Here is a 24,627-nt window from a genome sequence, read left to right as displayed (position 1 = left end):
TTTGCAAGTATAGCAGCAGAGTAAGCGGGCGCTATGGCAATGGATTCACAAAGGTATGCGGAGCTGTCGGGCATAGAAACCGTGGGCGCATCTATGTCAGCTTCTGGTTGAATTGTTGAACCACAAGCCAGAACTACTATGCCTGAAGAACTGGTTCTCAATCCAATAACAGCTTCTTCCAAGCCATTGAAAACATGCACTTTGTTAGGTCCACGATCTGTTGCATATGCTTCTGCCTTCGGCCGCGCTTCGGGATTATAACCCTTACTAAGTAGAATTCTCCTTTCTGGAAGAAGAGGGGCTTCCGCATGTCAAAGGTATACAACATTTTTTGTGCATATCGCTCCGGCTAAGCCGTCCACAGTATTTTTGGGCAGAACCCACGTCGAAATTTGCAAAAAAGTGCATAGTGCAAACCGAGTTTATTAATAGGTAAGCTAATGGTAGGAAATTTGAAACATTTATCTTAAATAAAATGTTAATCCTTTGATTACACGTCTATGTTAAAGTTTTTGGATTCGGGTTATGCGTTTGGACACAACAACCGAAAATCATTGTATAAATAACTAAACGGGACCCAAGTTTCTCGATAAGGGGCTACAATGACTCTTTTGCTCGTTTATATAAAGCAGTGGATAAAAATATAGGTATATGCGAAGGGCAAATTTATCTGTTTAAATGAACACCATTAATATTTCCTGCAAACACACATCGATTTACATCTTTTATATCGCCTCCGACACAGAATTGTTTTCGTACAAAATTACGCAAAAAAGCTTAATCGTTCGTTTTTAGTCATGCCATTGTTACGAATTTCGAAAGTTCGAAAATACGATTTGGATTGCAGCATACTATATTTACGATTCGTAGCAAATTCCGAATACGAAAGAGTTGCAGAATATGAGCGTAAACTTTTATTGTATACAAAGGTACATAAATATTTACGTAAGGTATATTGAAATATCATTTCGACAGAGCACATTTAAAATTCATTGTAAACTGGTTTGAGATCGTTAATGTTTTGACTAACCGCTTGGGTGGGTGGTGTATTTGGCCCTCAAAACTGCGTGCGGGTGAACAAAGAAACAGATCTATCATTTTGACAGGGTGCCAACTTCGACCAAAGCATGGCGAATTTATATAAGGTGGTGTTCACCTTGGTGGTGTTACTAGCTCAGCTGATTTTGTGGATGTGTTTCGCCGCACGGCTTCTGATATCAAATTGAAAAATTTTGTTTGAATTTCTATACACACTTACAGATTTTGACAGTTTATGCCGCCAAAGCAATAACAAAAAATGTAAATTTTTGTTTTTGTACTCCTGCTATCACCTTATATTAATTCGCCTTGGGCGAATCTGTACAAGGTGGTCTTATCGTATTTTTGTTCTGTTAACACCACCTTGTATAAATTCGCCTTGGACCAAAGCCAATCACAAGGCGTATTAATAGGTGCGTTCGCGTAGCTGTTAATTGTTCAAGTTTAACCAAAACTTACAGGTTTTTGCGTTCGCGTACGCAAAAAACTTGCAAAGTAGGGGAAATTGAGAGAGCAAAGTGACATTTCATTTTGAGGGGAAGCTGTTAGTTTCTGTTGGAAAAATATTTGCCAACAGCAATTCGCCAGCAGGGAAACAGCTGATCAAAAACAGCTGGTTGGCATTTACGCAAATCACAAACTTGAATTTGATGGTTTGGAAGATAAAAATTACAAAATGCGACTAATTAAACTTGTAAGAAATAAGTGGTTATTTGTTTAATCAATAAACTGTGTCAGTATAACACTTTGCCACGACTTTTCGTACGTTTTAAATTTTACACTTTTGTATGTAAACAAAAATTATATCAGCTGTTCGTCTAACTTGCAAGTTTCTGCAAATTTTCTGTTCGCGTACTATTTTGGATATTTCTCTCTTGTGGGAGAACAGATGACATTTCGCCGGAATTTGGCAGTTGGTTGGTTTCTGCTGGAGATTTTAAACGAACGCACCTTATACAAGGTGGTGTTGATGGCGATTTTAGATTTTCGCCGAGGTACGTCTTAATGTCAAAATGATGTGTTTGTTGTAAAATGAATTCGCCTTGTTTAAAACAAACATCATTTTGACATTCAGTAGTACCGCGGCGAAAATTTAATTCGCCATCAACACCACCTTGTATAAATTCGCCTTGGCCAATCAGCTGTTGCCTTTCATTTTGCAAAAGAGATGGGCAAAATTGTAACAAAAGATTTGCATTCACACCTACTCAAATCAAGAAAAAAGCTGCATTGAAAAAGATAGGTAAATACCCGTCTATTTCTGGCGGAGCAGTGCTCTAACCAAACCGACACCTTTAAAAATGCGTCGCCGTGCCGGTCTAGGTGCCATTCAACAACAGCAGTTAGCTGCTGAGAAGTATAAGGATAAATTTACAGATTTGCAGGAATCGCAGTTTGAGCAAATGTCCAAACAGATGGACGTATTTCGTGCAAAGTTAGAAGAATTTGCGGTGAAACATAAGCAGGATATCCGCAAAAACTCGCAGTTTCGTAAACAATTTCAAGAAATGTGTGCGGCGATCGGAGTTGATCCCCTTGCTACAGGCAAGGGCTTCTGGAGTGTCCTCGGAATAGGTGATTTCTATTACGAATTGGGGGTACAAGTTGTTGAAGTGTGCTTGGCGTCAAATCATAAAACAGGTAAATATGTATTAACATTCTTAGAAAACAGTTTACAAAATAACTCCTCACCTTATTGCCCGGATCTCATCATTCACGTAGCATGCGAGTGCAATGATCCAGCTCGGCACTGGACTGGAATGATGACCGTTATACGATGTTCGCACGAGGCGATTTTACAGGCAACTTTTAGTTGGAAGCAAAAATCGTCTGGTGTAGATAGATAGATAAATTATGAGGTATGCACTGCCACCTGATGGTCTGTTGTGCCCTCCACTCTTCACAATACTTCCTCCAAGCCAAGATCCCCCAGGAAGTCCAAAAGCTTCTTTGGGGATAAGGAGTGTATGTGCTCTAACTGTGGCCACATGGAGCATAGACTCCTCTCACGTCTTCTGCTGACTGCATCACACTCGATGAGGATGTGGAGTGGCGTTTCACTGGAGACGTCGCAGAATCGCCTGGCGTGATCGGCCTTTCAACTAATCACTTTCAATGAAGTTGGGGTGCAGTAAACTTTTGCTTCAACTAATCGCCTCTAAAATTGCCAGGGGAATCACCTCACGCGAACACCGTATTAATCTTAAAGGTCTCTTCACATACATCAATCACGTCACAATTCCGTAACGGCTCCGAATCGTCACCAAGGAAGCCCTCACCGTTTAGTCTCAGTGAAAATAACAGTTGTATTCAGCGTTGCCGTTTTGGTCAAATAGGACCGAAATTGATAGCTTAATTTTCTTTTGGTTGTTGTTGTTGTAGTGGCTACAACAACCCCGCCCAGATCGGTTAGTCCCTCAATCGTTGTCATCAAGCTCCACTAACGACAGCCCAAGGAAGCGCGCATACGATGCTGTGAGTCATGGGGCGACTTTCCGCATGCCGGGCATTCGTTGGGAATGTCTTCGTTTAATCTGCTCAGGTATGAGTTCAACCTGTTGCAGTAACCAGAGCGCAGTTGGGCTATTGTGGTCCGAGTCTCACGAGGCAGACGAAGTTCGCTCTCGTCCACGTCTGGTGGTTGTGTGCTCAGAACGACGTTCACAGGTCGGGAGTCTACATAACTTGACACTGCCTCTTATGATGTTATGGCCTGTCGATAAGCTGTCGGGTCCAGAGGTTGTTTGATGAACCTTTGGACTTCGTCCGTCAGTTCGTAAAGATGCCTCCTTACGTGCCTGGGCGAAGGCTCCGCCAACAACTCCTGGTTCCCCCTACAATCTGCACGGTATGTCAGACCAGAATATTCCGTAATGTGACATCAGTCAAGTGCAACACCTGCCTTGGCTGGTGCCACTTTAGGGCATGCTCAGGTCTGCGTACCACGCGAGATTGGACGGGGAACTTCGAGGGCCCGTGTTGCGCTGCTCGGTCGCAGACTTCAATTGCGACGCCCCCCACCACCACCACAGGGCGGCAATCACCTCAGCAGCACAGACAGCCAACGGCGGCAAGAACATACACCTCACTTACACCCCACATCACGACACGTCTCCCGAACCACATGAAGCTCCTTCAATTCAACTGTAACGGGCTACAGAGCAAGATTGAGGAGATAACCGTCTTCATGTGTCGGCATGGTATATTAATAGCTGCGGTCCAAGAGACGAAGTTGCACAGCAATTCAACTTGGTTTGCTTTGTGGCTTAGCGTTCATCACGCACCACACCGTGCAGTATCGTCTTATCGAAGCAGACATCGACCGCAGGGATACCACCCTAGAATGTCAGGGCATCGCTATCCGGTCAGGCGATGTCGAGCTCGAAATATTTAACATATACATACCCCCTGTCACCTGCTGCCCGGCAGGATATCACCCTGATATAGGTGCGCTCCTCAGAGGTGAAAACCGTATGGTAGTAGGTGACTTTAATGCGCACCACGATCTTTGGCACTCAAGCCTGTCAAACGATCGTAGGGGAACAGACTTGGCTGAGCAGATAGACGATTCGACATTCTGCACAATGAACGACGACGCACCCACCAGGATTATGGGTAACTGCAGTAGCTCGCCAGACATCACAATAGTCAGCGCTGGTCTGATAAACAGCATAACGTGGCGACCTATGCTGACTCTAGCATCAGACCATCTACCCATAGTCATCTCGATTGATAAACCAACCGACTTTGCCTCCGCCAAACACCGGACCTATATCAACTTTTCTAAAGCTGATTGGAAAGGTTACGCGGAGTTTACCGAAAACACCTTCGCAGCGCTCCCCACACCAACCGACGTCCATCTCGGTGAACGTAAGTTCCGCAGGGCTATCACTGCTGCTGCAGCTCGCTTCATACCGGCAGGATGTATATCGGACCCACGTCCAAACTTCCCTGCCGAAGCGGCTGTTCTAGCCGATGAGCGTGATAGCCTTCGTCAGGCCGATCCCGGAGATCCACGTATCAGGGATCTCAACGCGGAGATTCGGCAACTTGTAAACGTACATAAGCGGAAGAAGTGGGAGGAGCATCTGAAGACTTGTAATTTCACCTCTGGTGTGAGCAAGCTTTGGTCAACCGTGAGGTCATTGTCTAATCCGACGAAGCACGACGACAGAGTCGAAATTTACTTCGGCGATGATGCCTCGTCGGACCCGGAGCGATGCGCGAGCTATTTTAGCCGGCAGTTCATACTGCATCCTCCGGTGGATAAAGCCAAGCGTCGAGTGACCAGAAGGCTGCACAAACTGCCAACTACTTGTGCCCCCCTTGCTTTCACTTGCGGTGAAGTTCAGGTGGCCATCGGGAAGGCGAAAGCCTCCAAAGCCATGGGTCCCGACGGAATATGCATGCTGATGCTGAAAAATTTGGGTCCTGCGGGGGTAGCGTACCTAACGGAGGTCCTCAACCTGTCAATGGGCACTCTCATCATCCCAGACATCTGGAAGGTGGGGAGAGTGGTCCCACTGCTCAAACCGGGGAAACCCGCCAACAAAGGAGATTCGTATCGTCCGATTACACTCCTTTCCCCGGTAGCGAAGACACTCGAGGCCTTGCTACACCCGTACTTCACAAACCACCTGACCCCAGCGAAGCATCAGCATGGTTTCCGTAAAGTGCACAGTACAACAACAGCACTTAACGCCATAAACACTCAGATAACTCGTGGCCTTAACCGTAACCGTCCCTGTGAGAGAACGATTCTAGTAGCGTTGGACTTGTCAAAGGCGTTTGACACCGTCTGCCATTCCACGCTACTAGAAGATATAGAGGCCTCCTCTCTCCCACAGAGGCTCAAATGGTGGTCGGCAAATTATCTGAGTGGTCGACATTCGTCGGTAATATTTAGAGACAAAACGAGTAAGCAGCGAAAAATAAAACAGGGGGTTCCTCAGGGTGGTGTCCTTTCCCCGCTACTGTTTAACTTTTATATTTCAAAGCTCCTTCAACCACCAGAGGGAGTCTCGATTGTCTCATATGCCGACGATTGTCTATCATGGCGACTGGGAATGGAATTGATGACCTGTGTTCGAAAGTAAACGGCTATCTCTCCGAACTTTCTCGCTTCTTCACTGCAAAGTGTCTACCCCTCTCCCCTACGAAATCCTCCGCGACCCTGTTCACAACCTGGACGAAGGAGGTCAGGCTACCGCTGGGGATTCACGTCGATGACACCAATTCCGACGGTGAATAACCCCAAAATACTCGGAGTAACATTCGACAGCCTGCTCTCCTTCTCTGCGCACTCAACCGCTATTGTCAATAAAGTACAGAGCCGCAACAAGGTCCTCAAGTCGCTAGCCGGCAGTACTTGGGGCAAAGACAAAGAAACGTTGCTGGCAACATACAAGGCAATAGGCCGCCGGTTTTGAACTACGCAGCGCCAGTGTGGTCGCCAGGGACTAGTAGGACGCAGTGGACGAAGCTACAGACGGTACAAAATACGGCACTTAGGACAGCGACGGGATGCCTCTTGATGTCGCCTGAACACCACCTGCACGGCGAGGCGCAAATGCTCCCTGTTAAGGAGCATAACATAATGCTCTGCAAGCAGTTCCTGATCGGGAGCCACAGAAGTGGCCACCCAAGCAGACAGCTGCTTGCAGAGGAGCCCTCGCCTAGGCACGTCAGGAGGCATCTATATGAACTGACGGACGAAGTCCAGAGGTTCATTAAGCAACCTCTGGACCCGACAGCGTACAGACAGGCCCTGAACGGCATTCACAGGGACTCAGTCTCGAGTTATGTAGACTCTAGACCTGTGAATGCCGTTCTAGGCATACCACCCCCGGACATACGACGAGACAGAGCTTCATCTGCCTCGGGAGACACGCACTACACTCGCACAACTTCGCTCCGGCTACTGCAGCAGGTTGAACTCCTACTTGAGTAGGTTGAATGAGGATGTGCCGAATGAGTGTCCGGCATGCGGACAGACCCCACATGACTCGAAACATCTCTTCGCATGCCCGGAAAACCCGACAACCCTAACGGCCTTCTCCCTGTGGACAAATCCCACAGAAGCTGCACGCTTCCTAGGGTTGCCGTTAGTGGAACTTGACGACAACGACTGAGATACCAACCGATCAGGGCGGGGTTGTTGTAGCCGCTACAACAACAACAACAACAGTCGAGACTCCCTCTGGTGGTTGAGGGAGCTTTGAAATGTAAAAGTTAAACAGTAATGGGGAAAGGACATTACCCTGTGGAACCCACTGTTTTATTTTCCTCGGTTTGCTCGATTTGTCTCTAAAAGTTACTGACGAGTGACGACCCCTCAGATAATTCGCCGTCCACCGTTTGGATCCCTGTGGGATCTATGTCTTCTAGTAACGTTGAATGGCTGACAGTGTCGAACGCCTCAGACAGGTCCAGGGGCGCTTTCGGTTTAGGCCGCGAGTTATCTGGGTATTTATGGCGTTAAGTGCTGTTGTTGTGCTGTGCATTTTACGGAACCCATGCTGATGCTTCGCTGGGGTCAGGTGGTTTGTAAAATACGGGAGTAGAAAGGCCTTTCTTTTGGTAGTTTGGTTGGTTTGATGAAGCTTTCGGTATGCAAAAATATTTTGAAAATGCAACCAAATTGATAACTAAATTTGTTCGCTTACCAGCCACAAAAAAATCCGAAAATGGGTCTGTAAAAGAAAAAAGTGGATAAAATGCGGATTTTTGTCCGTTTACCGATTCCATTTTCGGATACTTTTACCACTAACGTATGCGGCACAAACGTATGTACAGACAGGTACCGGAATCTTGTCACCGCGATTCCAGGTACGTTGGTAATGCAGTGAAAATATTCACCGGTTCAGCTATGAAGATTTGTGGAAATTCTTGTGTTGCATATTTCACGAGGCAATATTTTGTTACCAGTTTATGAGATGGTAACCAAATTTACTGGTTACAACAGCGCACGGAATGCGAAAAAGGTTTAAAAATTGACACAGTTTAATTACCGGTTACAAACTTTATGTTACCAGCGCAGAATAGACCTGTAACAGGTTTTATGCTTAAAAATTACTTGTTTGTGTTTAATTTTTCGCACTTAAGTATCTGGGGATTGTTCTCAACTCCACTTAACCAAAGCGTTTTCCAAAGTTTTTGTTAAATCTTGAATTTTCCAAATTGAGGCTACACCAACCATTTATCGATGACGCCAACGAAATCATAATAAGGCTGGATGACTATTGTTTAAAAGTGAACGGTTAACTCATTAAATTGTTTAAATTCATTATTAATTAGAGATCTTCCACAACTCCACATTAAAATGTTGACATACATTTAACTATCTGCTCTTTAAGGTGGTCTAATGGAATTGAATGAGTTACGTGGACGCCTGATAGCTGCTCGTGGGCAGAGTGTAGTTCACCAAGAAATAACAAATGAAGACATTTTAATGGCCGCAAAAAAGTTAACCATTTTTGGGAACGGGTAAGATTTTTTTATAAAGGCTTAAACTAAATTAAATACTATTGACTTAAATTGCATAAGCTTTGTTGTGCATAAAGTGGGTAAAGGAAAATACATGGTGCAATCGATACCAGGAGAGCTTAGTATGGAAGAAACTAAAATACTAACCGCGGCTTCCAATACAGAATTGGGATGCGTAACACTGCAAATGCTTACAGAGCAACTTGGGTATGTATAAATTGCTCGATCATTAAGAAATCGTATGGCTAAATCATGTCCTATATCCAGATGGAGTGAATTTCGCACCAAACAAGCGATTGATAAAACCGTAAGTGAAGGTTTGTGTTGGATTGACAAGCAGGATGGCGAACATATCTACTGGTTTCCAAGCTTATTTCCTGGTCGATATGCACAAAGCGTTTGATTAACGAGGTGCCATCCTGTATAAAATATAATTATATACATATATACATATAATTATAAAATAAATTTACGTGTCTATTCTATTTAATACACACATACATACATATGTACATAATTACACGGAAAATATATGGTATTATTTAAAACAATAGTTCACAGATAAATTTATAACGCTTAAAAATATTGTCATTTTATAAAAAATATCCCACTAAAGAGCCATATTATCGCAAGTAGATATATAAAATGTAATACAACATCAATCACCGTCGGAATTATAACCCTTTTTTAGTTGTATAATTTGATTTTCCGCCTTAAGCTTCGCATTTTCTCTTTGCAGGTGGTAGATTTGGCCTTCAAAATTTTTCGTTATATCCTTCAGAGTATTTCTGTACCTAAAAGATCCAAAGCTTGTTTATTATTTGATGCTGCATGTGCTTTGCTTAAAAAGAAAAAGTAAGGACAGTGCTGTTTTCGGTTATGAACATCATCTAGTAGATTACTTTAAAACTATAAAAAGAAAAAATATTGTACGGGGGAAAAATTTGTCGCGTACGTTATTATGTTTTTTTTTTTAAATAAAAACTAACCAGAGATAATTTCTATTAACAAATGGAATGATTGGAAGAAAAACTCCCATGATTCGCAGACTTTCGCATATATGTATATCGTCGTTTAAAGTACAAAACCGCGTATCAGCAGCGTATGTGAGGTTGCATAAATTATTTTCTAGAGGGTAAAAGTACTCATATTTCGAAATTTTTCTCTTTTTTATAAAGCAATCGCATCTCTGGCTTGTATATTTCAGGACGAATGGATAAAGATTGAGCCAAGGGCTTGAGTGAGCAAATCCAATTTTTGGCAGCCAATGTCATTTACGCGGTTTTGTACTTTAAACGACGATATGTGCCTTAAAACCACTTTTTTTTTTGTCGCGTACGTTATCACCTGTATTGAATGGATATTTTCCACACCAAAGTTTCGAGGCTGCTAATTAATATCTTTCTCAAACATAGTACTCTTGGGTTGCAACATAACCGTAATCTTGCTTTTCAGTAACTTCTATTTTTGAGAGATTTATGTTACTCCATAAGCGTACGAATGTCGCGTACGGCTACATGGAAACACCCATATGTTGTAGTGGTCCGATTTAGCCGATTCCAACAAATGATTAGTACATTATAAAAAAACACCTGCTTACAAAATTTCAGTCGGATATCTAAGAGATGGACAGACGAACTTGCCAAAACCATTCAGCTCGCCTGAACATGTTGGTCCACTTTTCATCTCTTATTACTCTAGTACTTAATAACATTGGAAAATTATAAAAATAATAAAAAAACATGAATGTATGGTAAATTGGCACTTACTTTTCTTTCAGTTTTTTGTTAATTTCTATGTAATTTTGTATTTCCTGCTCCGTTTCATTAGCACGCCTAATTATACATATGTATATATATAACGCAAATGGATGAGATGTTTTTCCAAAAATAATTTTTGCTATTACCTCATTAAAATCTTTTGTTCCTTGAGCAAACTATCTTGTCTGCTTATTTTCGCCTCCATTTCGTCCTTATAAGCAAAACGTGTGAGCAAAACGCAAATTTTGTTTTAAATTTTTTTTTATACAGCTCATTTACTAAAAAACTGTTGCAACTCAAAAAACCGTTGCCAATAGCTCCCAAAATGCAGGAAATAGAGTGCATTTTGTCGTCTTATGCAGAAATTTGTACACAAATTTAAGCATCATAAAGGAGTAATGCTAAATTATAAGCTCATAAATCACATTTTTTGAGTTGTGTCAGTATATTAGTAAATAAGTTATGTCAGTGTAATGTGGTTCCTGACATACCAATGCTTTAACAGCGCTTTCCAATTGCAGCGTCAAGCGATCGACTTCTTTTTCACTGGTTTTGTATTTTTGCTGGAACCTATTACAGCGTGTCTCCAGAATTTGGTTGAATTTCTTTTGGTTTTCTATTTCCTCCTCCATCTATTTTTTAAATAAAGTCACGAATCGTTATCGGATAATCTTTTTGTTTATACATACATATATGTATATAGTAAATACACTTATACTTTAAATTACCTTGACTTGAATTTCTAACAGGCTTCGTTCCTTCCCACTAAACTTTCTACGCAAATCTTCCATATCCTTTTCTACTTTTTTTGCCGCTTCGTCCATTACTTGTCCAATTGTTGATGCTAAATTGTCACATTCCTCTTTAACAACCTGCTCCCGTTTTTGTGCGTCTTCTTTGTCCGCCACTGCCGCTTCAGCAATCGAAAGGGCTTCCTGCACCTTCTGCAGCGCACATTTTTCACGCTCATAACGTTCCTCAATAGCACTTTTAGCAAGCTGTAGTGATAATTGGAGTTCTTTTGTTTGTCGTGTTGATTCATTTAGTTTGGCTTTGAGTTTTTCAATTGTTTCACTATTATCTGCGCTGCCCAAAGAACGTTGGTTTTCTTTGTATAAAAAATGAATTTTTGACTGACAGTTTGTTTAAAACTTTCGTTTATCAATCCCAACACTAAAGCCTCTGTTATGCATACTTGCCATTGCTTGAGAGTTATCATATAAGGAATCTGTTAAATGAGCTTCGCGTGTAAGCGGTTACCCAACGCACAGCATTATATACGTAAAAGTCTGTTGGTTTTTGATTTCTACGTAAAAATGGTATAGCAGTGCATGCAATGCCAAGTATGCATAACAGAGCCTTTAATTCTAATAAATATGCATGTATGTACATTAGACCAATCGTTATTTCAACTTTTACAGTTTCTGAATATACAGTTTGCCGGGCGGAAAAGATGTCTTTTGGTCTAAAAATAAGTTGTGCAAAATTTTATTCGAATATGGTAACTCTAAGTACTTGGTCGTTGCATTTGAAAATGCAGCTATTTTTCTAATTGCGATGTGCATAATCATGCCAATGGAGATGATATTTTAATTGATTCTACGACCAAATGTGCTGTACAGTATCGATACCTTGCTCGAATCCAATATCATTAACTAAATTTGCTATAACTTTTTAATTTTTAAATCGATTTGCAAAATATCTATATACAGATATGGGTCAACAATATACTTTGAAATTAAATAAGTTTTAATATAGCATTAAAATAAGAGCGAAAAGTTTGCAGCTTTTGGGTGTAATTCACAGGAGAAAATCGATGCGACTTAATACTGTGTCCGATTTCACCCATAAATTTGCAGTTACATAACTCTTAAACTGATAATTTGACTGCAAAACATTGTATAGCAAGTTCATAGGGATATTTTAGTAACTACTAAAGCTTATTCATTCAAAATTTATATTTACAATAGCCTTTACGGGAAAATAAGAATATATATTTTTGGAAAATGGCCGTAGCCCCGCCCACTTAGGATTAGATGTGTATATCCGGGTAATCGTAGAGGGCACAGAGAAGGCAACATTTTTCGGTAGAAAAGAAAACGCCATGAGCTAGCGATAGGTTGGTTATGCGTAGCTACAAAAAATTTACCAGTAGGTGGCGTAGCTACAAAAAATTTACCAGTAGGTGGCTTGCGAGCTGAGCAAGCAAAATATAAGAAATAAACTACCAAATACCCCTATTAGAAAAATCAAAACAAAAATAAAAGTAAAAACAAATATTGTTAAAGCAAGCTTTCTAAATATGAACGAAATCGGACCATAAATATATCGACTCGTGCGCCACCTATCGGCAAAAATTTTAGTAGGGTTATTCCTTTTCATGTAGTTCATGTAGTACTACGTTCGAAATATGAACCAAATCGGACAATAAATACGGGTTTTTTTTAAACACATATCTCGGCTACTTCGCCACCAATCGGATAAACTCATCTTTCGTATTGCATTGTCATTGGGTTCTGAGCCAACTGTGAAGTTTCAAGTCTCTAGGTTATCGTAGTAGTAGTTTTGTGCTACTCTGATGTAATGCAGAGATGGAGTATATGGTCCTGGCCTAGGACATCGCAATGTTAATTGGACTATATTTTTTATATGAATTGTAGTTAATTTTGGAGTACTCCTTGGTCCTTAGGGAGTACTCTGTACATGCATGCGTGGAGTAGTCGCGATTTTTGCAAGGCAAATTAAATAAAAGCTTGTAAAAAATAAAATAATTTTCAGGTTTAATAGCCGCTGTACGTACCTTCTAATGCTTTTTCCAGGTTTTTGAGGTGCTCATTTGACTGCTTCTTTTGCTGGAATAGATTTTCGATGATTTGTGCTTGTTTTGTAATTTCAGTCTTTTGCGTTTGGATGGTACTTTCGAGCAATTTCGTGGCAGTGTAGTATTTTTGCTTGATCTGAAAAACATCTCCGAAGATAATTTAGGTAGGCCTTCTTCTTAAGTAAAGCCATTCCCAAGAAGGGCTGCCTTCTAGAAGGGCTTATCCAATTACAATTTACGCGAATGCATAAATTTATATTATTTGGCATTGCAAATGAATTTTAATAAACATTTTAAGTTGCAATAAAACATATTTGATATAAACCTTAAGCAAATACTTCAAAGCCCATCCATGGGTAGCGAAAGAAGAAGCACCTTCAATTTGTGCCACTCCATATAAAAAAGAAAGGAGAAAGGAATGTAGAGTGGAAGGCCTCTTAACTCTCAGGCAGGTCATTCAGAAGGGCTTTTAACTCCTGAAATTATCTACTGGGATATGCCTACAGATGCATACATAGTAAATTTGTATTCTAGATTTACAAGTACCTGAAACTGTAATGTAGCGTTATTTTCTGAGCAAAAAATAAAACTCAAGAAATAACGATTATTTTCCGAGCAAAAAAATAAAACTTAAAACGTAACCATTATTTTCCGAGCAAGAAATAAAACTCAAAACATAAGATTATTTTCTGAGTAAAGAATAAAACTTAAAATATGATTAAACTTGTTTTTTATAAGTAAAAATTAAAAAATAAAAATCAGTGCCGCTGAAGGTAATTCGAGTAATAAGAAATATATTGGTTCACTCCTTATGCACGTAGCATTTCTCTTTCAGCGCGATTTTTTGAGTTGAAATTTCAAATGATGCGGTCCCTGGAAAATTGTGATTTTTATATTCAAAAATATCTATTGAGCTTGAGGCCGTTTTTTTTTTTAATGAAAAACTATTGTGAAAAAGCAACAACAATTTGGAAAAAATGGTAGAAGTGATAGCTATTTCGGAAATCACCACATTTGCTCATCAGACTTCTTCAGCGGGATTCGAACCGACGACCCCAGCTGACTCAGCCAGTGATTTTTGGTAATTTTTCTAAGGGCTCCCTAGGGTCCCATAGCGGTCCTAGGCGGTAGGGGACTTAACCATCGCCCATTTAAAAAAGCCAACAAAATTTAATTTTTATATTTTTAGTTATTTTTAAATCTGATATTGATTTTTTTTTTGTGATTTTATTCGCGATGGTATTTGATATCGCTACGATATTGTATATAGCCTTATTTCTTTAAAAAATTACAGACATGTACTTTGAAATAAGGAACAAAATTAAAACTATTATTGGCACCCAAAAATCAACAATCAGGCCCTGCCTTGGTTACTCATCTGCGAAAATTTTTCTCTGCGCTATACCACTAGCGATGTATTTAATCTTAGCTCTTGTGAACTTAATGTATTTAAAACTTATCTTAATTTTTAAGTTTTAGTAGCACTTAATTAGTGTTAGCTGAGTAGTCTGTAAGAATATTCTGTATTCCAAGACTGAAATAAATAAATAAATAAAAATAAAAAAAATAGCCCAGTCGGCTCAAAAAATGTCCTTATAAGTTAATAATTTCTTGTGCCATTTGTAAAACTTGTGAGCAGACTAATTTTTTTCATTTTTTACTAACAGATTAGTGATAAGTATTGTTTACTTACCTCAGCTACGGTACTTGAGTTATATAAAAGATTCCGATAATTTTGTATTTCGTTTTCGAGGTTTTGTATCGTTTTTCGGGAGCTGTTATTCAGGGAACGCAATTCATTATTCTCCTAAAAAGAAAATCGCAAGAGCTATGTATATAAATACACATTAGCATGGGCCGAAAGTCCGCTTTTTTAGAATTTTGATTGGTAATAGCAAAAATATGGTTCATTATGCTCTAAAAAATATCTGTGTGAAATGTGAAAGTTTTTGTTCAATATCCTAGGCTCGCACAAGTCCATCAAAGTTCAAGTACTAAAAAGAAATTTTTAGCTCACTTCAATTCTCTACAAAAAAGGTCAATATACCTAATTATGTAGGACTAATACTTTAGAAGATTATTGCAATTTTAGTAAAAATTTTAATTTTTTGGCTTTATTGAACTTTGATGGACTTGGGCGAGCCTAAGATATTGACCAAAAATTGTCATATTTCACACAGATTGGTTTTAGTGCATAGTGAACCATATTTTTGCTATTACCAATCAAAATTCTAAAAAAGCGGATTTGCGGCCCATGCTAATACACATAAATTTTTGTCATTGAAAACGATGATTGCACCCGTTTTGCTCAACTTACCGCTTCCAGAGAGTCTATTTGTTTTTTAACGTTCAATAATGCATCGTTCGAAAACTTTTCCCTCGTGGCATCATCTCTGGAGTCTCCCTTTATTTGATCAGTAGTTCCTTTAAGAACTTCCAGTTTCGTATTAATTGCTTTATTCTCAGCCAATATGTCCTCAATTTGATTTCTTAGAATATGTTGCTCATGCTGCATTTGAAGTCGTCGATTGCATTGGTCGTGTTAAGATCGTAGTAGAAAAATTTTAGCAAGTCGCTGACATCTACGCGTGCTTTTTGTATGATGTTAAAATCAATTTTATTATTTTGACATACCTTAAAAAGCTCCAAGTCAGTTTGTGTTTGGCTAATTAAGTTTTCACAGGTTTTCTTGATTTCAGCTAAATACCTGAAAGATTTTATGTGACACTTATCAAAAGGTGTTTTCATTAATATTATTTAATAAATTCATTGTTTACATGTAGTTGTAGCCTGGTTCTTCAAGATTAGTTTTATCGTCTCGCGTCATTCTGGCACATATAACGCGAAATTGGTTTCGGATGAATTTGAAACTTTTATAAGTGAAAATAAAAATATACTTTTGTACCTGTACGTTTTGTTTATCGACAATTTTTAGAAGGAAGGAACTTTAGGCTATCCATGTTAAAGCATAAGCCCGAAATCAACCCCAAATGAGCAAATGTTTTGATACCAGGTGCGTCGTTATGGTAACACATGTGCAAACTTAGTTGGTAAACATTAAACACTTTAAATTAAAAAAAAACAATCATGCCGCTGTTTGCGAAAAAGTTCGAATCGAAGCCTATACCAAGTCGTTTGGCCCGTTGCAACATTGGATGTCCTGCTATAAGTGAGGATCTTGAGGATTTCAAGAATATCTCGCTTAACTTGGGAAATAAAGAACTACGTTTCGCTGATGGTATTTGGATACATTCCACGCGGAAATCTGATACGGATGACTTCCTCCGCTTAAATCGACGTATAAGGAATCTTGAAGAAGAGAATAATTTATGTATGCTTAAAATAGAAATATTTTTGGACCTGTTAGCTGAGCAAACCACCGAATTGAATGCTCTTAAGTTGAGGGATAAGTAAATGTTTACAATAAATTTAACATACAGTACAAAGTAAGTGTACATATCGTCGCTACCATGTCAAAACATCGAATGTGAAAATAAGTACTTTCCAAAAAAGCTGTTGTAAAAAATGTTGTTCGTCATTAGGAAAAAGTGTGTCATTCGACACTTTGTTAAAGTTAGTATCATCTGCTTCTAAGACGACTAGAAATTCGACAATTTGCCAAGATATGTATCATTCTTAACGCATACGCAAGGTATCGTAAATGAAAAAGCATTTTTGCATATTTGATAATTTGACATGGTAGCGACGATATGTATGTATTTAAAAATAAATATTAGTGGATATGCTTTCAATGCAAGGCAGAAGTGAATTATCGCGTCCACTTTGTATTTTAATGATGTGTCTTTAACGGGCAAAAGTTCCACAAATGGGTTCGAATAATTTATGGTACATATGGCATAACATAAATTTGGGTAAATAACTTTATTTTTATATTGAGAAACACGTGTACATAATGTGTACTGACACAATTGCATGCATATTCTACTTTATTTAACTTCTAATGTGCGTTGAAATGCTGCTAAAGCCAAAACTTTAATTTTAGTATTGATGCGTGGCGGATGCGGGAAATCGTACTCGCGCGCAGGTAAATTGCACATCTGCCTTCGCAGTTTTAAATCTTGACGAGCACTTAGAGCGCGACTATGTGTTCCACAAGCGTTTGATATGAGCTTTTGTCTTTCTAAACGCTGCATTCGCTCGCCTATCTGTAAACAAGCTAACGGTTGTAAACTCTCTAAGTTGAACGAAATGTCGTCGATTTCATCCAACGGTTTTTGGCCCATCGTTTCCTTTTTGACCTCAGTAATTTCTCTTGGATCTTTACAAATACCGTCCTTGTTTTCTGCAATATCGCATACTGTTGAATCCTTTTCCGTTGAGGCCTTTTTGTTGATTTCTTTAAATTCTTCGGCCAATTTTTGCTTGGATTCTGTTAATAACTGCTTTGCATAGCTTTCTCCTGCCATGCACAGTGATATCCCCATATCTAGTATAATACGATGTGGTTGCCATTTTTGCTTTGCTGTCGTTAGCTGTTCGGTGGCTCCAGGAGCAGCATTTTCTGCTTGAAGTTTCGTCTCTGCAATTAAGGAGGCCCAGTCAACGCCTAAAGCGTCGCCAACACCTAAAATAAGTATGAAAACATGTTTAAAGGCAAATCGCAGGGTGTATTCTGAAAAATGTTTACCTTTGGTTCTAGAATCTTCCTCCAATTCTCCATCCGAAATTTCTTCAAAATCAAGCATTTCATCATCGTCGTGTTTGTCTCCTATGACTCCATTAGCGGTATCATCATTGCTGCGAGTAAAATCATCCTGTTCTGAAATACCATCAACTTTCATGGTAGAATCCTCGTCTGTCTCAGTTCGATACTTCTTCTCCCCTTTGTTGAGAATATCGTCATCGCTGTCGCTTATTTCACTTAATTCTCCACTCGCTCTGGCGTCAATCATTGCCGCATTGCTCAAAACTGAGAAAGGATCACATTTCTTATATATGACGCCCACATCCAGTTTCCTATTGACATCAGCATCGTGTAAAATTTCCCCAGCTTCTGGTTTATCGTCGATAATAAAGATGTCGTGCTGTTGTCGTAAGCACGTAGCTTGTCCCAGTATGCTTGGATTAGTGGTTGCGTTTGCAGCGCTCTGAGCCGCAGCTTTCGCAGCTGCGACAGCTGTGCTAGCCGCCGCTACAGCGCTAGCTTGGGCAGCTGCCTTTGCAGCGGCTGCAGCAGCGTGTTGTTTTTTAATTAGATTAGGGTTTGTATAAGTCATTTTGCTTTTGCTAGGGAATCTTGGGTTTCCTCCAAGAAATCCTGTTGCGGGTGGTTGAACGGGCAACGTCATTAAAGGTGGTGGATGCATCCTTAGCCCCTGCGCATTCCTCTCCGCGTGATCTGACCCCACCGCGCCACCACCTCTTCGAAAATTTCTTCCACCACGCTCGCTGCGAGGATGATGTAGAGATGATGGCACACTACCACTACTTCCATTGCCGCCCATCCTCTGCATTGTTTCTTCATCTTCGCGCCAGTCGTTTTGCCAACGTCGATCTAACCCTTCCGGCCGTGGTGCTGGTACAGCTTTTTCCCGCGATGGTTGTATGTCATGATGCTCGCGATCACCCCAGGTATCTCGTTGCCCCGGGCCTATACCAAAATTAGGTGCATCACGTATAATTGTTGACTCTGGTTTATTTGTATTGGACCCAGAATTTTTTTGTATTTCCTCTGTGTCCCAATCTGGCTCTGAAGGCGCTCTTTGTTCCCGAGGTGGTACCTTTGTGGGACCCGTGATAGAGCCGCCGCCTATTATGGTTGCATTTCGTTTAGGGCCACCTACAAAACCTCCACGACCAGTTATTGGTGGCGTGTCATTCCAATCTTGCTCTCTAGTAACGTCCCATTCGCCCTTCCATTCCTCACGTACCCGTTCCCTATTCCTGATCAAACGTTCCCTTTCATCCGGATAAATAAGTTCGTGCCCTATTTCTCTAAATTCGCGAGTGTCTCGGGTATCGCGTTGGTCTCTGGCATGTATGTCTCTGTCCATAATTTCTCGCGGCCAAGGCCCATCTCGATCCCGCCCGAGATGAGCTTCATCGATAAAAGCTCGGTTGAATGCCCTTTAAAAATGGTGTATAGATTAAAATAAAGTTCGTGAAAACAGTAGGTCATAAGTACCTATCCCGATCTTCTTCCGCATATAGATCGCGTGGTTCCCTCAACCGGGCCGAGTAATGTTCACTTACTGGGCTCAGTTCTCGTCGTCTTGTTGGTAGATATTCGCGTTCGCGTCGTACATCTTCACGATGAAGTAAAGTGCGTCTCTCGGTCTCAATATATTCACGCTCTCTCTCATATACATCCAAATCACGTTTTGACAATTGTCGATTTCTCTCAATAGCTTCCAAGGAACGCTCACGGCTATTGTAGCCTCGTGAAGCCGCAATAGCTAATTCTCTTTCTGCGGGTCGAGGTAATAAGCGCTCTCCCCGATCACCACTTATTCCACCATATTTCTTTTCCTCCTCCTCTCGACGTAGCTTTTCCCTAGCCAAACGTTCTCTTTCACGTTGTCGTTCTTGACATCGCGCTAACGCCTCAGCTCGCTCTTTATCCCTTGCAGCCTCACGTTCAGCACGTTCACGTTCGCGTTCGCGTCTTTCTCGTTCTCTTAATAATTCATCATGTCGCAATTTGTGTTCATGACGTTGTCGTTCTGCTGTGGGCGAAGGTGTGCGTTCCCGGGTTCGGGTCTGAATAATAATCTTCTCGCGTGACATCATTGTGTGATGCATACGAGGAGGACTCTTCTGCCGTTTTACATCCTGGTGAATTCGAATTTTTGTTATTTTAGTTGGAGAGCGGGATCCTGTATGATGGTGTTCTCGGTCACGTTCCCTTTCCCTTGCAACAGCAACACGATGTTTTTCACGTTCCCTTTCGCGGCGTTCTTTACTTGCTGCACGTTGGTGCTTCCGTTCTGCAAGCTTTTTCAGCTTCGCTTGTGTAGTGGGAGAGAGTGACCTATGCCCAATATGGCCACTTAGAGCTGCGGCAGCAGCGGCTGCTCTTTTCTTTAATTTGGCTTCCTTTAACTTTCGTTTAAGATGAATGCGTTTAGCTTCCAGTTTTTTCTGGCAATGTTCACGTTTTTCACGCTTTCTTCGTTCTTCTGTAGAAGAGCTACTAGATCGACGGGATGCGCCAGCAGTTGCTTGGCGAGCCTTTTTTCGGCGATGGCGTTCGCTGTCTGAACTAGAATACGAGCTTCCAGAAGAATCAGACTCCGAGCTGCTAGAACTGTCCGAGCTGGACTGCTGCCTTGACTTCTTATAACGACGTAACGCATCCTTTGATCGCTTGTCCATTATTTTCCCAATAACATAAATCAGAAAACTTTCATTAGTATTTACGCAGAAAATGCAAATTTTTCACTACATAGTCATATTGCCGTACGCATTAATATGGGCGTAGAGAAAAAATGTACGAACTGTAACCATCCCATCTGGTAGCATGGTTGATAGGGCTGCCAAAAGTCCACCTTTCATGTTATTTTTAATGCTGTGTTCGCGGTCTCCATGAACCAAAAATACAAGATCACGTAAGAACGCGACGTTGTATTTGTAACTGGTTTTGAGAAAAAAGTTTGCGAAAGCGGGTTCGTCAGCTGAGCGTATGTTTACATCACAAGCACCACTATTTTACACTTATATTTAAGTAAAGAAGAGTTAATTCAACATGACAACACATTTTCAAGCATTTTATTGCATCATTTTACCTAAATTGTGCGCTTAAAGTGGCTGACAATAATTTTGGCTAACTTTGGTTTTCGTTGTTTTCTTTGCTTTGTTTACTTTTCGCTTGTTTTCCAGTGAAACAAGATGGCGTAGAACCCGCTAAAAAAATCGACTTTTTTCACTCTCTTGTTCTTACGTGATCTTGTGTCTTTCGTTCATGGCGGTCTCTTTGAAATTATGATTTCTTAGGCTACCTGCACACTTGTCGTCCAATCACAGTTGCGTTATCGTCTCGACCCATGATGCAATATTTTACAAGGTGGTATCAGCTGTTACAGCTCGATTTGACATGGCCTTAGCTCAGTAGAATAAGAAGAAAAGCGGGAAGAAATGAATCCCGATTTGGGGGAAAAATATAAGATTTCATATTTTCTTCTAAACAAAATTTGCAATGAAATGAAATAAAATAAGATATTATACCTTTTTGAGAAAACAAAATGTGTAGAAAAAATAAACTATATTATTAGGCAAAGAATTGTTAAAGAAGTAAGTATGTATACGCACATTGTGAATACAGAACTGTTGATTCAACCATGGTTTCACACTGACATTAGAAGATTGCTGCCACATCGAAGAAAATAACAATAAAAGAGAATAGTTTTTATCGTACCCATTTTCCTGTTCAGCGTTGAATTAGTAGTAAAGGAGGGTATGGGGTTAAACACCCCCAATATTTAAAAAAAAAATGACAAGCGCGGCAGGCGAAAATTTTTAATAAAAAATCGTGCGATAAAAACTATTATCTTTTATTGTTGTTTTCTTCGATGTGGCAGCACTCTTCTAATGTCAGTGTGAAACCCATGATTCAATAATACAAGGTTGGATAATTATTGACAGCTGCGGTTTGACACTCCCTTACAAAAGGTTGCATTTACGAAGGACGGAGAAAGGGGAAGAATGAAATCTCTTGTGTGAAATTGGTAGCAGAAAAGTACGCAAAGTAGGCAATTAGTAGTGAAATTCCTTTTGTAAATTCTAATGTATTTGCAGGAAATCTAGTATTTTAAACGAAATGTTGAACGTAATTTTTATAAACTGCAAAATGACTCAAAATTAAAATAAGACTACTATGAGATTGATGTAAACATCCAATTTAAAAACAGTTTATGTTTTCATCAGTTAAATATGCTTCATATGAATATACATATAAACATATTGCACAAAAGCTTATACTTCTATTTCACACCAAATCTACACTGCTTCCATGTAAACTTGCAAAGAAGCAACACTGTGCCACTGCTAAGGGAGCGGTGCGAGAGAGACAACTGTCAGTTTATCGAACCTTGTATTATTGAATCATGGTGTATTAAACAAGGTGGTGTTGGGGCGACAGCTGAGTTTTTCGCCGTGGAGGCCATTACGTCAAAATGATGTGTTTGTTGTGACTCATACCAACGACAGTATGGCCATCAGCGTATAATTTGTTAGTGTAATTTTTTACTTATATACGGCCAACACCACCTTGTTAAATACGCCTTGTATTGAATCATGTGTGAAACCATGGTTGAATCAACAGTTCTGTATTCACAATGTGCGTATACATATATAAGTGCGTGATAATTATAAAAACTTACTTAATTTACTAAAAATAAATCATAAATGTAGAAAATGTGTTTACATTTCATTGTGCGGGGTTTTAACGCAACTATTTTGCCGAAGTGTGTACATAAATATAGTGTTTATTGTGTGAAATAGCGCCGAGAGGTTAGTTCAATTTACAAAATTTAACAACAAATAACTTCAAAACTCCCTCCTACTTCCTCCTGCGGCTAAAAGTATATATATTTGCAATCAGGAGAACACCCCCTACCCCCCCATAGCCACCATTTTTTTGTACGCGGGGGATGCCAAACTAAAATTTTCCCGTAATTTTTGATCACGGCTCTACTTTTTGCTGATATATGTTCCATTTAGTTAAACAATATAAGAATATTGTAGTATGTACAACAAAAATGTATATTTTCTATAAAAAATTATAACCCAGAAAAAAAAATTTTCGCTATTACTGATTTGCGTTGATTGTAGTTCAAAGTGTCTCTTTCCCGGTAAAAAAGTTTGAGAGAAAAAAAAATACACTTTTTGAGAAATTAAATTTAAAAAAAAAAATTGCACTTTTTGTTTATTGTTAAATAAAAAATTTTAAATAACGAAAATCAATAATTATATCATTCTATCTTGAAGTGACAAGAATTACTGACATTTGAGTAAAAACATTGTTGGAATCTATTAAATTTTGACAAAGTTATGGGCATTTAAAAAAAAAAATTCTCACTGTCAATTCGAATAATCGATTTTTGCCTGAAAAACAAAATCGCGTTTAATTCGGGCGAAAAATTTTTCCGAGCCAAAAGAAAAAATACATGTCTCATTATTTGGACCAACAATGTATTTGAGTTTGGACGAAATTAAAAATCATGCTCGTACCTGACCGGTTGCCTGGAAATGGAAAGCATCCACGGTATGTCAGACCAGGATATTCCGTGATGTGACATCAGTCAAGTGCAACACCTGCCTTGGCTGGTGCCACTTTAGGGCATGTTCAGGTCTACGCACCAGGCGAGACTGCGCAGCACAGTCGCAAACCTCAACCGCGACGCCACCCACCACCACCACAGGGCGACAACCACCTCAGCACACAGACAATGGCGACACGACCACACACATCGCTTACACCCCGTTTCGAACCACATGAAACTCCTTCAATTTAACTGCAACGGGCGTCAGAGCAAGATCGAGGAGATAACCGTCTTTATGGGAAGGCATGGTATACTGATAGCTGCGGTCCAAGAGACGAAGTTGCACAGCATTTCAACATTGTTGAATTGTGCCGGGTACAACGTGCACCGTCGAGATCTCGAGCTAGATAATGGTGGTGGCTTAGCTTTCATCACGCACCACACCGTGCAGTATCGTCTTATCGAAGCAGACATCGACCGCAGGGATACCACCACAGAATGCCAGGGCATTGCTATCCGGTCAGGCGATGTTGAGCTCGAAATATTCAACGTTTATATATCCCCTGTCACCTGCTGCCCGGCAGGATATCACCCTGACATAGGTGCGCTCCTCAGAGGTGAAAAACGAATGGTAGTAGGTGACTTTAATGCGCACCACGATCTTTGGCACTCAAGCCTGTCAAACGATCGTCGGGGAACCAATTTGGCTGAGCAGATAGACGATTAGACATTCTGCACAATGAACGACGACGCACCCACCAGGATTATGGGAAGCTGCTGCAGCTCGCCAGACATAACAATAGTCAGCGCTGGTCTGATAAATAGCATATCATGGCGACCTATGTTGACTTTAGCATCAGACCACCTACCCATAGTCATCTCGATAGATAAACCAACCGACTTTGCCTCCGCCAAACACCGGACCTATATCAACTTTTCTAAAGCTAATTGGAAAGGTTACGCGGAGTTTACCGAAAACACCTTCATAGCGCTCCCCACACCAACCGACGTCCATCTCGGTGAACGTAAGTTCCGCAGGGCTGTCACTGCAGCTGCAGCTCGCTTCATACCGGCAGGATGCATCACGGACCCACGTCCAAATTTCCCTGCCGAAGCGGCTGTTCTAGCCGATGAGCGTGACAGCCTTCGTCAGGCCGATCGCGGAGATCCCCGTATCAGGGATCTCAACGCGGAGATTCGGCAACTAGTGAACGTACATAAGCGGAAGAAGTGGGAAGAACATCTGACCTGTAACTTCACCTCTGGTGTGAGTAAGTTTTAGTCAACCGTGAGGTCACTGTCC

At 40.5% G+C, this 24,627-nt stretch overlaps 4 protein-coding genes across 5 annotated transcripts in view; 2 read left to right on the top strand and 2 right to left on the bottom strand.

Annotated features, from left to right (window-relative positions):
• The first annotated feature begins 2,183 nt into the window (after window positions 1-2,183).
• The window catches only part of LOC118736858 (vacuolar-sorting protein SNF8), a 39,755-nt gene continuing 17,311 nt past the window's right edge, over window positions 2,184-24,627 (top strand). Inside the window, exons 1-4 of one of the 2 annotated variants that reach the window (XM_036466940.1) lie at window positions 2,187-2,679; window positions 8,394-8,523; window positions 8,584-8,730; window positions 8,791-9,076. In XM_036466940.1, coding sequence (XP_036322833.1) covers window positions 2,340-2,679; window positions 8,394-8,523; window positions 8,584-8,730; window positions 8,791-8,926 — 753 coding nt within the window. In that variant the 5' untranslated portion in view covers window positions 2,187-2,339 and the 3' untranslated portion in view covers window positions 8,927-9,076. Of the gene's footprint in view, window positions 2,680-8,393; window positions 8,524-8,583; window positions 8,731-8,790; window positions 9,077-24,627 lie in introns of those variants that run through there. The other variant, XM_036466938.1, reaches the window with a different exon arrangement.
• On the bottom strand, window positions 8,980-15,956 carry LOC118736857 (M protein, serotype 5). Its single transcript, XM_036466937.1, has 10 exons — window positions 15,882-15,956; window positions 15,739-15,811; window positions 15,422-15,613; window positions 14,798-14,911; window positions 13,084-13,240; window positions 11,012-11,391; window positions 10,775-10,915; window positions 10,430-10,494; window positions 10,293-10,358; window positions 8,980-9,317 (listed from the first exon to the last, which is right to left on the bottom strand). The coding sequence occupies exons 1-10, from the start codon at window positions 15,929-15,931 to the stop codon at window positions 9,182-9,184; spliced, it is 1,374 nt and encodes a 457-aa protein (XP_036322830.1). The 5' UTR covers window positions 15,932-15,956; the 3' UTR covers window positions 8,980-9,181.
• LOC118736860 (protein chibby homolog 1) lies at window positions 15,838-16,520 on the top strand. Its single transcript, XM_036466941.1, has one exon. It carries the CDS (start codon window positions 16,192-16,194, stop codon window positions 16,516-16,518), a length of 327 nt encoding a protein of 108 aa, XP_036322834.1. The 5' UTR covers window positions 15,838-16,191; the 3' UTR covers window positions 16,519-16,520.
• Window positions 16,968-20,551, bottom strand: LOC118736856 (fl(2)d-associated complex component). The gene is made up of 3 exons (XM_036466936.1): window positions 19,250-20,551; window positions 17,753-19,191; window positions 16,968-17,689 (listed from the first exon to the last, which is right to left on the bottom strand). Exons 1-3 carry the CDS (start codon window positions 20,437-20,439, stop codon window positions 17,052-17,054), a joined length of 3,267 nt encoding a protein of 1,088 aa, XP_036322829.1. The 5' UTR covers window positions 20,440-20,551; the 3' UTR covers window positions 16,968-17,051.

Source organism: Rhagoletis pomonella, unplaced genomic scaffold (genome assembly GCF_013731165.1).
Source record: "Rhagoletis pomonella isolate Grant_MI unplaced genomic scaffold, Rhpom_1.0 Rhpom_scaffold_00004, whole genome shotgun sequence".
NCBI classification, from domain to species: Eukaryota; Metazoa; Arthropoda; class Insecta; order Diptera; family Tephritidae; genus Rhagoletis; species Rhagoletis pomonella.
This window is presented reverse-complemented; position numbering and strand designations above follow the sequence as displayed.

Coding starts and splice junctions, on each gene's coding strand:
- LOC118736857 (XM_036466937.1), bottom strand. CDS start 15,931: ATGACGCGAGACGATAAAACTAATCTTGAAGAACCAGGCTACAACTAC. Junction 13,241..14,797: donor ACTCAAGTACCGTAGCTGAG/GTAAGTAAACAA, acceptor GATGTTTTTCAG/ATCAAGCAAAAATACTACAC. Junction 10,916..11,011: donor TGTTAGAAATTCAAGTCAAG/GTAATTTAAAGT, acceptor TTTAAAAAATAG/ATGGAGGAGGAAATAGAAAA.
- LOC118736860 (XM_036466941.1), top strand. CDS start 16,192: ATGCCGCTGTTTGCGAAAAAGTTCGAATCGAAGCCTATACCAAGTCGT.
- LOC118736856 (XM_036466936.1), bottom strand. CDS start 20,439: ATGGACAAGCGATCAAAGGATGCGTTACGTCGTTATAAGAAGTCAAGG. Junction 19,192..19,249: donor GCGGAAGAAGATCGGGATAG/GTACTTATGACC, acceptor CCATTTTTAAAG/GGCATTCAACCGAGCTTTTA. Junction 17,690..17,752: donor GGAAGATTCTAGAACCAAAG/GTAAACATTTTT, acceptor TACTTATTTTAG/GTGTTGGCGACGCTTTAGGC.